Here is a 17,027-nt window from a genome sequence, read left to right as displayed (position 1 = left end):
ACCCCTAACCCTAATCTCCAGTTAGATCCTAACCCTAACCCTAATCTCCAGTTAGATCATAACCCTAATCTCCAGTTAGCTTTTAGCACTGACTTAATGTAGGGCCCTATGGAATCTGTTTTATAGCGTTTTTAAATTCTCAATTTCATGAATCCGTCTATGTCTCGTTATCACAGAATCTATTGGGCTTTTCATTAATGCTGCAATCAGTCTGTGACTGTCCCCAGCTGGGCCCTCATTGGAAAAAAAAACAGCACTAGCCACCGTGCTAAACAACCTTTCTAGGGGGAAACCCTGTCATTTACTTTAAAAGTAACAAGCATGTGTCAGTGATTACCTGGACAGCGCTTACATGTGTATGAAAAGGAAAGATGATGTCTCTTTCTCTGCAGAACTCACAGATAAAACCTCTGGCCAGACAAGAAAGTCAGAAGGATGGTTCAGATCAGAGAGGTTTGATTCCACAGCGAGTGAACAGACAACAGCCTCTCAAACAACAAACAAATGTTATATTTCACACCTGAGAATCTCTATTTGCTGCAGAAGGCCGTGAAATACATAATGTGCTTATGTGTATAGTGAATCCAATCTCATCATCAATAACACTAACTGACTAACCCATGGAAGCAAATATATATACTCTATATATCATGAAGATTAAGGAACAAAAATAAAATGCTGTAATAGAAATCTACTGTATGTATTTTGTAGCTCTCCGTGCTGACCTCACAGTTTTCTACATGGTCGATAGCAGAGTGTAGCAGCGCTCTGGCCTGAGCCATAAGCTGACCCGTCTTCACCCTCAACAGGTCCTCCATGGAAAGAGGTGTGGCTGCTCCGTCAGGTGGGCAGGAAGCTGTTCAAACTCCGCCATCACCCTCAGACCCAAACACACTGAAACTCCTTCCTCTTGATGGCACATATCTTGTCCGTGGGCCTCTGGTTAAAGGTGAAAATTTAGTTTGTGTTGGAGAGGCTGTCTGAGTCCTTCACAACAGATCAACACGGACTAAACAGGGACTGTCCTCCCCCGAAAAACTTTCCCACAGTCTTTTAGTTCAAGCAGCAATTCCGACTAACATTACCTTTATAGTGGCGGTGCCCATTAGTGGCCGTAGTAGTTATGACTTGTTGTGTTTAAATCCGGGACCGTTACATTCTCCATTTTAGATATGAGGACGTATTTCCTGTCACCACTAGGGGCGCTAATTTATGAAACGCTCCTGTGGGTCGTACTAGAGAGTACTAGATGGTAGGAACAAACAACTGATATGGTCGTATGGTTTGGAGGACTTGTTGGCAAAACACTATTGGACTCTATAAAATATATCATTTGCAAAAAAAATTGTTAGGAAAGCACGCACTGCTTCAATGATCAAGTGACAGAGACAGACACCTGCAGAGGCAGGCTGCTCCCTGTTTTAGAAAGGTTTCTCTCTTTCTTAAGAGGTCGGGTTGTCAGTGGAGAAGGAAGTACTCATACTTTACTTAAGTAAAAGCAGAAATACCACAGTGTAGAAAATCTCTACTACAAGTATAAGTACAAAATGTTTTGTGTAAAACACGAAGAACTGGAGAGCTTGTTGGAACTTGTTGTCTTTGTGAAAATAAGATGGTGCTCTTTGGTAGGAGGGCATTAACAAATCCAGTGAGCATCAAGAAAAAATCCAATGCACTCCTCTTTAGAAAAAAAGGTAAAACACCTTTATTACATTCTAACTAGAATAAGTTTAAAACATTGTATGTTTTGTGTGTTAGTGAAACAGAGGCATGCATCTCTCTGTCCCAGGATCTTTTTTAGATGCTGCCACTGGATGGAGCCAAAGTTGAACTGGTTTTAAATCCTACACTCAGTGGCCTTGTTACTGTAGTTCACAATCTCTAAACAAGTACAGTACTACAACATGATAGTTAATCCAAAGGTTGTGTATTATATATGAACATAAATGTTCTGTGTACCTTCCAGATAATCTGCAGGCTGTCAGCAGCTTCTTGATGCCCATCAGCTGATTCTGCAGCTCCTGAAGGAGAGAGGAACAGGAGGAAGGAAGGAAGGAAGGAAGGAAGGAAGGAAGGTGTCTTAGCAATGGAGAAAAACTGAAAAAATCAAATTGAAAACGGGTCAAATTGACCCGAAGACAACACAAGGGTTAACTGACCCTGAACTTTTCCAGCTCCTTCACTCGGCTGTAGAGTCTTTCAGACACAGGTCAGGTCAAACAGCAGCTGCTACCACACGGACTCCTGCAGCTGTTTGGAGAAATCAATCACAGGGGATCTGCAATATTCATATCATTATGAGAGATTTAATGAAGGGATGTATACAGTTCCAAGGTTATTGAATCATGATCTATGAATAAGCGTGCTTTAATTATTAACATTTGTCTTGTAAATAAGCAAGCATTGTTACTTGCTCTCAGGTCTTCTGTAATTAATACTTCATTATCATTTCAACAGTGGTGGAAGAAGCATTCAGATCCTTTACATATTTTAATTTAGAAGATTTAAATAATTAACAGTTGGTATGGTTATGATTATAGACCATGTATTTATAATTGTACACCTCTTCCTGCTTAAAAACCCTTTCTGCACACGAGTCCATAGCTTCATTTAGCTTAGCATAGTTTGACCTATTTTACTGAACTATCTTCTAAGTGTTTGCTGTTTTCTTCACCTCTTTTAGCTGGATTTGTTCAAGTGAGCTACAAAACAGGCCAGCCTGTTCAATATTGATGTTCCTCTTTCATCTTGATCTTTAGTTTTCATAGTGGATTTTGGAGTGTCAGTTTGATCCATTCACACTTAGTAAAGATGATGCCATCATTATGTCTGATGCTACTATTGTGCTCTCATCCTTGGGGTGTATGTTACATGCACCCACATACATCTGATCACAATTTTGCTAAATAGACTACATTTTTGGTCCTTTGATGAAGTGCAAAAAAACGTTACCATGGTAACTGTTTTTTCAGTGAATAACCCCATTGGAGTATCTTGCTCTTTCACTTACTTTTGGTTGTACTATATTTCTCAGCTCTGGGATGAGTGTGGTTGGCCACATTTGATATACCTTACATACCCGAGGAAATTTCCATTAAATCTCTTGATGATAATTAGGGGCCGAGCAGTGAAGCTGCTTGAACTCTATTGTTTTTGCCTGTATTATTAGGGGCCGAGCAGTGAAGCTGCGTGGACTCTATTGTTTTTGCCTGTATTATTAGGGGTCGAGCAGTGAAGCTGCGTGGACTCTATTGTTTTTGCCTGTATTATTAGGGGCCGAGCAGCGAGAGCTTTTTTTTTATTTCGGCCACAGACACAATGTCACTGAGCACTTTGTACTGTGGATTCTTCAAGACAAGTGATCAGTTTAAGAAATGAGAACATTAGTATTTTTAGGGACACCTGTGTTTTAGTGACACCTGTGACACCTGTCTATAGCCTCATTTGATCCTACAGTGTTGGTACACCGTAGTTGCTTTTGTATCATTACAAAATTAATGCAAAATGATTATCTTAAAATAAAAGATATAGTGTCTCTTGCATCACATACATTATGAACAAGTATCTAAGTGGTCTTGAAGAGGATTCTCTTTTTCTGTCTCTCATTTGGACTCGGTCTTGACTAGTCCTGGTCTTGGACTCGACAAAGGTTGACATGACTACACCACTATCACCTTGTCATCTCAACTTTTTTACTTCATTTCTATCCTGCAAAATACAAGTCAACAGCCCCATCTTCTGGCAAGTCAGCAGAGCATTTCATGAATAACTGTGGCAGTTTAAGTGTGCAGATAATGTAGCTCTACACTGAACAATAATTGTTGCATGGCACAGGCTGCTATACTAAGGGTGTTTTTGGAGGCATCTGTCATCCAAGTGGACAGAAAAGTGGACCACCAAAGAAGGACTCAGGCTTTAACAGCTGCCTCATTTAGTTTGGTTGAATCACTCTAGGGTTGGTTTTCCCCCTTGGTGCGGTCCGTTTTGGGCAGCTTTGAATGCACCAATCCCACTCAGATGCCCAGGAGTATGAAGGCTAATAAATCACCTAGTTCTGGTGTTGTTCTGGAGTTTTCAACATGTCATTATTGTCTCTTATCATTTCAGATCAGTGTGAAAAATCGATAAAAGACACAATATTACATTGTGAATATGTATGTTAATTATCACATGTCACTTTACAACAAATCACTATGCTATGTAAAATTAAATAAATGACAATAATTCTAATCATTTTCTAATGAAACTTATTTAAAATTGCAACCCATTACACTTTACATCATTTGTGAAACTGTAACTTTCTCTGTCCTATGATTACATGTTTCTCTGGAAATGTGACTGCAATGATCTGATGAACTGGAGATTATCCTGTCTTTTCAAATAATCTAGTTTTTACTTCTCGCAACAGGACTTCATAGTCCTTTAAATAATTCTGTCATAAAGACAAGATATGGTATACAGGGATCACATATGAATAACTCTAAACTGAAATGATTAAAACAACTTTGTAAAGGGGCCAAGATCTTTATGTGAAACATAATTACTGTTCATAAGTGATGTTTTTCTATACTTGATGGGAAACTGTGGCTGTTTAGGGACATCTTTTCTACGTGAAACAGGAGCCCAGCAGGCCTGTGATTTCTGTTAGCAACTAAATGGACACAAATCACAGAGATGCTTTAAATAATCAAGCACAGTGTCAGCGGATTCCTTTTCTACACATCATCACAACATCGTCACTAAAGATACCAGAAACAAAAATAGAGACATGAATACAAAGCTTTAGTAGCTCTTTTGTTGTTGGTTTGAAATGTTTTCCTATCACAAAGAAAAAATGGTTTCCCTAGGAAAAATATGATGATGCAGCAGCATCAGAGAGACAAAATACACAACAAGATAAAGCTGAAGCCCAGGCCTTTCATTTGTTGATCATACACAATTTAGACTTAAAGACAGGAAACCATAGTTTCAAGTTCTGTATACAACAACTGATCACTGAACAGCAGGAACATTTTCATTATTTTGTCCTTAAACTAAGTTTGATCTCAGTCTCTCCACAGATCATCAATTAATGTTATACAGAGATCAAATATAAATGACACTGGACTGAAATGATTATAACAACTTTTCCTCCTAAGCTCAAAAGGAACATTATGTTTTTATACCGAAACACAACAGTTGATGATTTTCTATAGTGGAAACATGAAAGGGTTGCCTTTTCAGGGGCATCTTTTTTCACTGTGAAACAGGAGCCCAGCAGGCCTATGATTGCTGTTTGCATATCTTCACTTTCTGTATTTAATTCACTCACTGAACAGCAGGAACATTTTCATTCCTTTATCCTTAGACAGAGTCTGATCTCAGTCCCTCTACAGTCTCTCTACAGCATGTTGGTCTCACAGGAGCCAGGCTGCAGGATCTGAAGAGTAATAATGAGTTTAACTGCTTTTCTAAACCAGGGGTAAAACAAGGCATAGATCACAGGGTTTAGACAAGAATTACAATCGAACAGATAGATTACAAAGGATGCAGATAAGGCACTGAGCAAGCTGTCACCTGCAATAGCGAAACCGTAATATGGGCAGAAACACAGTAGGAACACAACTACAAGGACACCAAGATTCCTGGCTGCTTTCAGCTCTGATTTCTTTGCCTTTGGAGTCACTGAAAGCTGGAGTGTGACAGCTGTAATGTGAGAGCGCATGACACGAGCCTGAGACACAGCCACGGCAAATATTCTCAGATACAGAGCTATGATGACAGTAACTGGAAGAAAAAAGGTCAAAACAAGATCTATTACTCTTGAGACAAAGTCATAGAACAACACACATTCTCCATAGCAGGAATTATACCTCCCCAGTTGAGTCAGGTCATCCTTCACAAAGAGAAAGTTGTAGGAAACAGAACAGAGCCAACACAGACACACACAGAGTTTAACTCTGTTCACAGTGATTCTGGTGGTGTAATGCAGAGGGTCACAAATAGCCACATAACGGTCAACTGATATGAGCACTATGTCACCTATTGAGGCAGAGGTAATGATGCCTGAAAGAAGACTATAGGTAGCACACACAAAGTCACCAAGAAACCAGCAGGATGTTATCCTGAGAACTTCTAACGGCATCAGCACGAGGCCCACTAGAAAGTCTGAGACAGCCAGAGAGAGGAGGAGGATGTTGGTGGGTGTGTGGAGCTGCCTGGAGGGAAAGAGAAAAACATAATTAGACCAACAAGAATGACAAATCAACCAAAACACGTTAACAAAATAAAAATCCACATGAGCTTGAATATTTTCAGATCCACCACATCAGTAGTTACCATATGTTTAAGTGTAGACAGTTAAAATGACTTGGTTGAGGTCACGGTGGACAGAAAGCAATGCTTAATATTGGTAAGAGAGTGGACATGAACAACAGTCTCTGGTATCAAAGTCAGACATTTGGAGCAACATTATTCAGTTCTAGCTCAAAGACAATTCTTCTAAATATACAGCAGCTGTTCACATTTTAAGTTACATATCCTGTAGAGAGAAGCAAAGAAGTTAATATCTGCCTGAAGTGGGAGATAGAGATGATGATGAGCAGGTTGAGAGTCACAGTGATCATAGAGATGGAGTACAGCATAATGGTAACTGTTTGGGGCCAAGGAGCCAAGGGCTTTCTGCAGGAGGTGTTTGGGAACTGTGGAAAGCAGAGCTGGGCTCTGTCCTCAACCTCCATCTGCAGAGTTCTGCAGAGATCTGCAGCTCTGGCAGCTTTCTGAACTAACCTGAATCATGTAACTGAATTATCTCTCTCACATTCTCTTCATCCCCTCCTCCCTCTCAGTCCCTGTTGGACTCTGATGTTCCTCCTCCCTCACTCTGCACATCCCACCATCATCTTCATCACTCTCTCTGTAACCCTGCCTTCCTCACTGTCTCTCTATCCAATCTCTCCTTTGTAACTCTCTACCCTTGTTTCCTTTCCTTTGTCCTATTATTGTCCAAGAGATTACGTTTTAACTTACTAAAACAGTAGTCTGACATTGCCAGCTCTATCTCCACAGCCCTGTGGAGTAAGGTCTGCCTACACCAAAGATGCATTCTGGGATGGGAGAAAAAAACACTATGGATGTGACGGTGGCTCTGCAAAATACTATCAGGAAGGAACTTGTTTTGGTGAAACATTACCATCCCACAAAAGAAAACATCACATACAATATTAAATGAAGTTAAGTGTTCACACAATACAGTAACGTCAGCTATTTAAATGATCTGGACACATGGTTGATCATTATTTGCTCTTACCAGAGTATCTCAGTGTGTACTTTTTTCATAGCTATCCCACCAATCGGCCCAGATGTCCATGTTTACCCGCTGGCAAAATCTGATGACTCGTGTCAACTGGTTAAAAATCACCTACGTTCCCTCTCTACCGTTTTTCTTAGTGCAGCCCCATGGAAACCATACACGATGGTGGCATAGATGAAACATTCTCCACAGTCTCTGCCCTATTCTGTAAATATGCTCACTTCTGGCTAAAAAATATCAAGATTTTTTTTGCCAAAATGCAAAGTCCAGGCTTCATTACGGCAGTCCACAAACTAACAGGTGATGTCACTGACGCTACGTCCATTATATTTTCATTCTATGGTTGGTGTCCGAGCCACCGAGGCCCAGTCAATCAGCGTCCTGTGTAGAGCTACTGGCAGCTACGGTACGGTTCAGGTGTGTGTGCTAGGCGTTTAAAAGAACAATGGAGGCTCTTAAAGAGGTTAGCTTAGATGCTGCAATAGCATCAGTCAGTGTTGTGACCATGTCATCTGTGCTCAAGTCCTAAGTTAGTCTCTAGTCATTTGTTCCAAGTCTCAAGCCAGTCCCGAGTTATTTTTCGTGGGTGGCAAGCAGTGACGTACTACACGCTACTACTGAAAATTTGGTAACGAAACTTAGTTCCTTTTGCAATTCGGCGCAACGTTACTTTTCCCAGGGACAGATTTGACAGCGACACTGCCTTCTCAGCTGCGCACTCACAAGCTCCACACGGGACGTGACAGAGGCTGGTAGCAGAGCAATCATGGCAAGCGAGAAGCAGCCAAAGCTAACTTTTCCGAGCGTTTTAAGCTTTGTGGCTTTTTGCTGGACGGCGCTCTGAGCCAGGCAGACACAAAGCTGACAACCTCACAGATGGATGCAGTGGAGATGGCCTCATACACGCAGCGGACCGCTGTGGACTTGTGTCAGTTGCACGGACACACAAGGATTTCCAGAAAAGAGGCTGCATGTGTCTACGACAATGCACGGACCATCGTGGCTGCTCAACCGGTACAAGTCGATGCAGACATTACATAGTATACACTAACACCGTGGTCGATACAGACATTACATAGTATACACTAACACCGTGTAACGCCGATGACCTGCTGATGTGCATTCAACCGACGCTGGACTCATTCATAATGAATCAGCCGTCACTCTGTGAGGAGAGAATCCAGTTCCACTTCACTGATAAACCAGAGATTGGCTTTATGGTCAAAGATATTTTTTGTATAATTAACTTCAGTCTCTGCCAGAGATGCCTGCTTTTAAAAGTAATGTAAAAGTAACGAGTAAAGTAAAAAGTTACTTTCCATAGGGGTTAACTAAGTAAAGTAACGGATTACTTTTTTAAGAAGTAACGAGTAAACACTACTTTTTAAAAGTAACTTCCCCAACACTGGTGGCAAGTCAGGTCAAATCCCAAGTTATGTCACATTAAATCGTGTCCTTAGTTAAGGCGTAACTCTCACCAAAATGCAACCTAGGGTCTTTTTGTGAATGTACCCGAGTCAAACTTTCGTTTAAAAGCATATTTAGGACGGAAGCACCACTTTTAAGATTTACCGTATTCTCGTTTTTCGGTCAAATGGCCTTTTGAATGGGAGAGCTATAGGGGTACTTTTATGCTAGCCTCAAAATAGCTATTTTTAAACCACTAAGAAGGCTCGACACAACATGAGACTTTGCTCCAAGTATCACCAGGGACTCTACATCTTAACTCCACCGGTGACCAACGGATATACTAAATCTGTGGCTACTTGTTTTGATATAACCTCGTTTTGACTGCTGAAATGGTAGCGGCCGGAAACAACAAGACCTATGGTGAGTTGTTCAAAACCTTTTTAGTAAACTCTGGGGACACAAACAATGTTGTCAACGCTTTCGTTAAGGTGTAGAGCCCCTGGTGATACTTGGAGCAAAGTCTCATGTTGTGTCGAGCCTTCTTAGTGTTTTAAAAATAGCTCCTTTACCTAAACTAATAATTTTCCCATCATTCCACAGTAACTCCCACTGCCATCTGTGAGCCGATGCCAGAGTTTGCCCAAGAAGTTGCATTCTTCAGGGGGAAATTGTTTGCAAGCTCTGCTCCAGTCTATTCTGAGCCTGTTCCAGTCTGGTCTGAATCTTCCAACCTTTACTCCCAGACCTCCAGTGGTTCCATGGGCCCTGTAGCACCTCTCTGGAGTCAAGCAGGTTACCCGCTAGCCCCCTGCTTGATTCCCTGCCGACTTCTAACTACTGTGATTCTCGGCCCGCTAGCATAGCCTAACAGTCAGCAAGCTTCGGTTCTTCCCACTTCCCCTCTATTGCAGTCTCACTGAACCAAAAGATGCAGAACCAGAACAAGTAGCATTATAATGTTTTCCAAACCAAATGACAATATAGGTTGTATATTCCTACCCTCTAATACGACCCATAGGAGCATTAGATGAATTAACGCCCTATCGTTGGCAAGAAAATACGCCCCACTACTTTTATTTTCAAACAGGACACGGTCCCCGGTCTCCTTGATGAAAGTCCTGTGTTTGTTTGACCCAGCCACCCCCCCAACCTGCTTTCTTACATGGAATTTGGCGCTCTTATACTTTGTGACCTTATTTAATGCTTTGCTCATATGGCCCCTTCCGTACATTCTGGTGTACTCCAGCAGCACTACAACCCTCTTCACCTGCTAAATCCTCCACTTTATTCACCTGCTGGTCTCTAACTGTCTATTTAAAGTGTCTATGATAAAGCGCTATATAAATGCATGGAATTATTATTATTATTGTAAGAACCGTGAGAGTGAACAAAAAAAGTAAAGGTTTGGGCCTTAAAACATGAAAACCGTGAGTTAAAATCACTCTGTAGAGCTGAGAGGAGCTGCACAGTCAGGAGATAATTCTCTGTGGATTTGTGACTGGCAGCAACCCCTCTCACATTACACATGATAATTGAATCCCTTTTTCTTGTTAAAAAAATCTAAAACATTCCACTTGATTAAATTACTGCATTGTCAGACACGATAAAAACTGAAAAACATCACTTTTCAGTAATGATTGCATCATATGTTAATTGCTCATGCTGATGCTTGTTTGTCTTCACACCTCTGATTGCAGTGACACCTCATTGGTCGAGATGTCATCATCTGACTAACCCATGCAGGTGTGAACAAACTTCCTGTCCAGAGGGGTTCAGCACACCGCCTTTAGGAGCCACTAATGGGCTGCAAAACATAGTTCATAGAGAGACTAATCAAATCTCACGGGACCTGACTGTTTGTGTGTCTGATGATGCCATATACACAACAAAGTAAATGGTCATTTAGCCCATCAAACTCTGATCTACTGGGAGATGAGTTTGGAACTTCAGTTTTAGCTCTGCTCATTAAGACACCATACTGTAGCATACACACAAACTTTGTCTCATTTAACTTGCTGAAGAGTTTGTTTGAATGCAGTTTTTATTTTTAATACCGTTTGATTGTTAACAGGGCCTGAAATTAACTTTTTTGGCCACCAGCACCACACCGTGGCAGGTACGTTCACAGTTTTACCCCCCCGATGGCAAAATTCACCTGTATTTGGTGCATGGTTGGGTGTTGATTTCAGACCCTTGCTATAAGTATGAGGGGTATCTCTGTCGTTCTTCACCTGTACCTGATAGTTAGGATACATTTTCACCTTTAGGAGGGGTTAGCACTTCCTATGTTGATCTGTGATGTGGACATATATAAACATTAGAGGAAAAAGTCAAAGCAATATCTTTTATGACTTGTTATCCAGCAGGCGGTTGTATTTTCAAATTTGTCAAACAATGACAGGACTGTCACCCAGAAGACTGGGATTACTGTCCCATTTAAAAAATAAATGGTGATTTTTTTTTTTTTTTTTTTTACGTAACTACGTCCCCTTCTGCGTCACGTGTGAACAGAATGTACAAATGTACTGATATTACACAAACAAGATCTTTTTCTAATTATAACTAAGTAGTGCTGGTGCCTTTACCTAACCAAACTGTGACTGTTTAAAACGGCGTCATTAGGGTTAGATATGAAGGCAGAAAATGCTCTCGTGGGTCGTATTTCCTCTGTTTGCTCTGATGTTTACATTTGAAAATTTGACCGACCAGATCAGCAGGAGACTGGTAGGTTGATTTCCCGATCCTGATAAACGACTCGTAGCCACATGCCATCACCGTCCAACGTCAACGTCAAATTATTTGTTTGACAGCCCTATATTTTTTATTTACTCTCACGATGGCTTACCACTGCCACGGTTGCAACTGAAATAATAGGGTAAAGCAACAGCAGTTTATGGAAAGCACAAATGTAATTATGGTCAGATTTTGGTCCTGAATGATGGGGAAGTGATATTGATAAGCGCTGTGATTAACGCATTTACAGCGTCGGCTATTTTTTGCCAGCTTTCCTTCCTGTTTTAGGAAGCAGCGACTGTAATGCGTTTTGCCTGTAAAACCGTGTCTGTGTTCTTCATATTTATGTAGAATTTTGCTCTTATTATGTAAAATATGCAGCTCTGGTAGATGTTTGTGATTGGTCGTGCTGTGCAAACACCGCCTCTTTTATGTGAACACGCGTCGCTGGATTAGGAAACCCTGGGTTGATTGAACTAGTTATTATCCACCGTCGTGACACAGCTTATGAGGGACCGCGGTTGTTAGGGTTAGTGAAGCCGGGTAACTGAAAGAAATCCAGGACATGTTGATCTTGATTCATAGTACAGGCCTCAGGTCACCTGTCTCTCTCGTTGCCTCGTGTATTTAGTCTGTGTGCTCGTCTTTGTCTGGTCTCTGTTTGTCATCGTACCTTGTGTTAAGAAGTTCTGCCTATGTGCTGACAGATTTATGTTTATTTAATGGGGAATTATAAGAATAAAGACAATAATCCCATTAAATAAACACTTGTATGATAATATATTGAGAATTCCAGAGCTGGTAGCAACACTAATATTTTTGCCGACTACTTCATTTGCTTCTGCAGTCATACTAACAAATCCTCCACATTTTCCATGGGAGACTGCTGTTTTTCATTGCCCTCTCTTTGCTTCCTCCCAGGGTCACACCTCTACTGTTTTTCTCACAATTTATGACACATTTTCACACCTATTTTATCCTTTTTGTTATCTTGTTATCTGTGTATCTATCTATCTATAACTTCTCAGACATCCAAAACGGCAGGCATTACTGCATTCAGGGACAGCTTCGATATACCAGACCTAGATTTAACAGAACTATATTATATCCAAACAAGCCTTAGTGATAAAGTTATTATATAAATTAACACTACAAAAAGTAACGACATTTGTGTTTGGTAGATTATTTTTCTGTGGTAACAATGCTTTTTGGCAATAAATCTTATATCGTTGGAAAGCCTGTTTAGTTCCCTTTCAAATGGTGCCCCATTTGTAAGGAACATGCATTTGTGGGATGAGCAGCAGTGCTGAGTGTGTGGGTTGCGCCCATGAAAAATTTGCCAAATCTTCTCTGCCAATGCCAAACAGCTTATTCTGCCATTGACTCGTTTGGTGTTTGGTGGATTGGGTGATTGAAGAAACAAGACATATTGGCAATTGAACAATTTATTCATTTCACAAACAGAAGCCTCAGTAGGGTGTGGAAGAACCATACACAGCCACAACAGCCTGGCACCTCCTCCTCATGCTGGTCACCAGCCATGAAGAATTTGCCAAATCTTCTCTGCCAATGCCAAACAGCTTATTCTGCCATTGACTCGTTTGGTGTTTGGTGGATTGGGTGATCAACTAGCATTTGTCAAAAGTCAGCCAACGTGGTCGTGTTGGTCACTCTGGCACAAACAGCACACCCAAGTGTTCAATGGGGTTGAGATCAGGACTGCTGGTTGAAGAATGGGATGCCATCCCACAGCAGTGTGTGACCAGGCTGGTGACCAGCATGAGGAGGAGGTGCCAGGCTGTTGTGGCTGTGTATGGTTCACCACGCGGTCATGTTCTAATTATAAAATGATCTTGCGTCCTCCACATAAATATTAGGTTTCGTCTGGGACAGAGGATATATATTTAACTGCACTATTGTTTGACCCATCCACCACCCGACCAACCTCCCTACGCAGATTTACAGCTTTTCATACTACTCCCTACCATATTCGTGCTGTGATCAGACGCGTAACTATCGGTAAGCAGGGTAAGCGGTGCTTACGGGCCCGGACCAATCAGGGGTCTGCGTGACTGGAAGATATTGATTAACAGCCGGGGCCCCCTATCACATTTTCATTACTTGCGACAATCCCAGCAGTCCCACATGCAGCCACTGACCAAGCGGGAGTGAGAACAGGTCAAATTAATTTCCTTGTTTCAGAGACCGTTCTCTTAATACATCCATGGACGAGACATGTGTGTGACTCGAACATCTCACATTTACCAACAAAAGTACGCTCTAACGACTTTTCTCTCTAAAGTCGCTGACGCTGCTGCTGTTTCAATCCTGTCGGCTCTCTGCAGTGGGCGAGGCTGCTGAGTTCCCCCCGCGACTGACGCACGCAAACACACACACACAGACACACAGACACACACACACACACACACACACACACACACACACACACACACGGTGGATGCAGGAAAAAACGCAGATGAGACGTACACGATGACCTAAATTGAGGACAGCTTATTGTAAGTGCAATGATAAGTTTAAGTCCAAAAAGTCCTTTATCAAACCGTATGAATGTGTGTCCCAGCCCAGGATAGGAAAATGAACTAACAATGTAAAGATCAACAAGCCACTGACAGTGACAGATATGTTCATATTTGATTCATTCAATAAATTATTATTTTTTGTCTTACATCCACCAGCCATTTTCATATTATACCAACATTTGCAGCATTCTGAGCCTTTTTGGTAAGGTTCCTAGGAAATCTCAGCCCAGAGTAATTCATTAATAGTAATAATTATTATTCTCCCCAAAACAAGTTTCCTTTTTATTTTTAAAGTGCCCATATTATGAAAAAAACACTTTTTCTGGGATTTGGGGTGTTATTTTGTGTCTCTGGTGCTTCCACACACATACAAACTTTGATAAAAACCATCCATGCTGTTTAGAGTGAGATACGGTTTCTGAATGTGTCCTGCCTTCAGTCTCTGGGTGAGCCGGTCAAAATCTGCACGGCTTTCTACGTCACTAACCGAGACGAGGGGCCTAGGGGACTAACCGTTAGCATGCTAGCTCGTTCTCAATGGCAAAACACTGATACAACACACACAAATTCACCCTAATCTACAAAATAAATTGTATAGAACTACTTCCATGTCCCTGTTCTGCAGGTATTCCAGCAAAGTTGGAAGTGCGCCCTCATTTAGAAGAAGTCTCCCAGCTAATCCTGCCTTGTAGGCCGAAGTTGGAGCTAGCTCATGTAATCCTTACCTAGCTACTGAGCATGTGCGACTGACAACAGAGATGTTACAGAAGTTAGGAGGTCTCACTCTGTAGCTAAAACAGAGACCTGACAGTGTGTGAAAGGAGGAGCTGCAGCAATGTGCAGTACAACAAAAATATGGTGTTTTTTGAAAATTAAACCATGTAAACTTATTCTGGTACAACTTCTAAATACAATTATGAACCTGAAAGTGAGCATAATATGGCCACTTTAAAGAACAATACAAAAAACTTTTTTTGCAACTTTCACTGTCTTCCGGAACTTCATTGCAGCAAACATACAAAAGATATCGCAACTTTTATCGCAATTTTTTACAAAAGCTCCCGCAAAATCAGGCATTTTGGACCGCAACAATCTTAAAAAAAGGCCGCGAAATCCTGGAGGGACTGCCCTTGTGTGTGTTTTCATGTGTTATGGTGTGCATTCACCAGTGTTTTGTTGTTGTTGTGGTGTGCGTAGGCTACTCCTGATTTTGTCAGTCATCTCATCTCTTATATGCTGTGTCTCTATGATCCTATCCTGTCCTATTCATGGTAGTTTACTCGTGGACATTGCGTCATCATGTGCTGTAGTAGGGGGGCCCACCTTGATAATCCTGCATAGGGGCCCGGTGTTGGCTCGTTACGCCACTGGCTGTGATCACGAAATATGCTTCCCATTGAAATACATTACATTCCTTTTTCTGCTGGCCAATACGAATATGATTAAATAACGTGACCATTTCACGAACTGTCGTGAGACTGGGTGGGGTATACGCCTGGCTGCATCATATGAGGAGGCATCGTTCATTTTCATTTATGAGCTACCTTCCACCACATAACAGCCATCTTAAAAAAAATACACCTACAACCAGACACACAACACATCATACTTTCATTTGGACTTAACAACTTCCTCTCTGAACACAAACAGACTACCATACTCAAACAGCTACAGCAGATGGTAAAAACTGGTCACACTACATTTCCTAACGCCACCATTTACATCCCTGTAATAAACTTCTCCAACAGGTTGAACAGACGCCAACAGGCCCTACTAACCACCCTCAATAACACAATAACCTCCAAATATACTTTTCTTGCAGAAATCAACCCACTCCTTTTCCAAACAGCCAAAGACAACATTCACTGGACAGGGGACATGGCCGAGATGTTGTTCAAGTACTGGAAACAGCAATTAAACTACTAACGGGGACCAACTGTCAGAATACAACCCCCATTCATTCAAACATAACCAATCTCTCTGCTGTTTTCTCCCTCACACCCTCACAGCTGGAGAGACTGGAAAAAGGCCTCACTTTCATCCCTACACCCAAACCTCCTACCCAGCCGGAGCTCAGGGGGGGCTACACACCTTTCACAGGAGGCTTAAACTTTTGGACCACTTCTGGGGAGGACGGAGGAGGGATCCTCCGGTTTTATCTGGACCTCCTCTGCAGAGCATCATAACCAACCTTTTAACCCCCCCTGCTTTCTTTTCCTTTCTTTATTTTCTTCATTTTCTTTTTTATGACTTTTCTTATTGCTTTAATCCATATGTATGATTAATAATAACTGTGTATTTGTTTTAATATTTACATATTTATATCTTTTCTAGCATGATTTTTAGGTTGTATTATTTTTCCTTTGAGGGTTAATTTCCAGCTCCAGAGGGGGTCCCACCTAATATGTTTCTACGGATTTTTTTTATAAATATTTTTAAAAATACCTTGGTTGTCCTTTTTAAATTTTGTGTAATTTTTGTGTAATTATTGTGTTTCTTTCCCTATTATTATTATTATTATTATTATTATTATTACTATTATTATTATTATTATTTTTATTATTATTAACATGATAATACACATGCCATTGGTTTTATGCATGACTAACAGTGTGGTGATTTATGATGTATTTTAAATTATTTATGGTTATTTATTTATTTTATATATATTTTACTTTTTAAGCACTTTTAAACCTCAGCACTTTACCAATCTGTAATGGTATGTGTACTTTTTAACATCAAGGGCAAGTAGTTCAGATAGTATTTTAGACTTTTTAAATACTTTGTCCTTTTTAATGTTAAATAATATTCCTTCATATTGGGATTGATTTTTTTATATGTCAACGCTGGGGCATTTATTTTCATAAATGTCTATATCTTTTTCAATAGATGTGAAGTATTGATGATGTAATGTCTCCAGGAGAGAGGCCAGGGCAGGTGTGGAGCTGACCTTTTATTTAAAGTTGGATTCTCCCGCTGTGCGTCCTGTCCAGTGGTTCTTTTAACCTGCTTTTAATATCTGACTTTCTTTGAAGCAGCGTTTATATAACCAA

The 17,027-nt window shown here is 40.9% G+C and overlaps 1 protein-coding gene across 1 annotated transcript; it reads right to left on the bottom strand.

Moving 5' to 3' along the window:
* Positions 1-5,316: 5,316 nt before the first annotated feature.
* On the bottom strand, positions 5,317-6,719 carry LOC116054866 (trace amine-associated receptor 13c-like). Its single transcript, XM_031306583.1, has 2 exons — positions 6,553-6,719; positions 5,317-6,197 (listed from the first exon to the last, which is right to left on the bottom strand). The coding sequence occupies exons 1-2, from the start codon at positions 6,717-6,719 to the stop codon at positions 5,381-5,383; spliced, it is 984 nt and encodes a 327-aa protein (XP_031162443.1). The 3' UTR covers positions 5,317-5,380.
* Between the last annotated feature and the right edge of the window lie 10,308 nt (positions 6,720-17,027).

Source organism: Sander lucioperca, chromosome 8 (assembly GCF_008315115.2).
Source record: "Sander lucioperca isolate FBNREF2018 chromosome 8, SLUC_FBN_1.2, whole genome shotgun sequence".
Lineage (NCBI taxonomy): Eukaryota > Metazoa > Chordata > Actinopteri > Perciformes > Percidae > Sander > Sander lucioperca.
The sequence above is the reverse complement of the archived record's forward strand: the minus strand, read 5'-3'. Positions and strand labels throughout refer to the sequence as shown.

Coding starts and splice junctions, on each gene's coding strand:
- LOC116054866 (XM_031306583.1), bottom strand. CDS start 6,719: ATGGAGGTTGAGGACAGAGCCCAGCTCTGCTTTCCACAGTTCCCAAAC. Junction 6,198..6,552: donor ATCTCTATCTCCCACTTCAG/GCAGATATTAAC, acceptor CTTTCCCTCCAG/GCAGCTCCACACACCCACCA.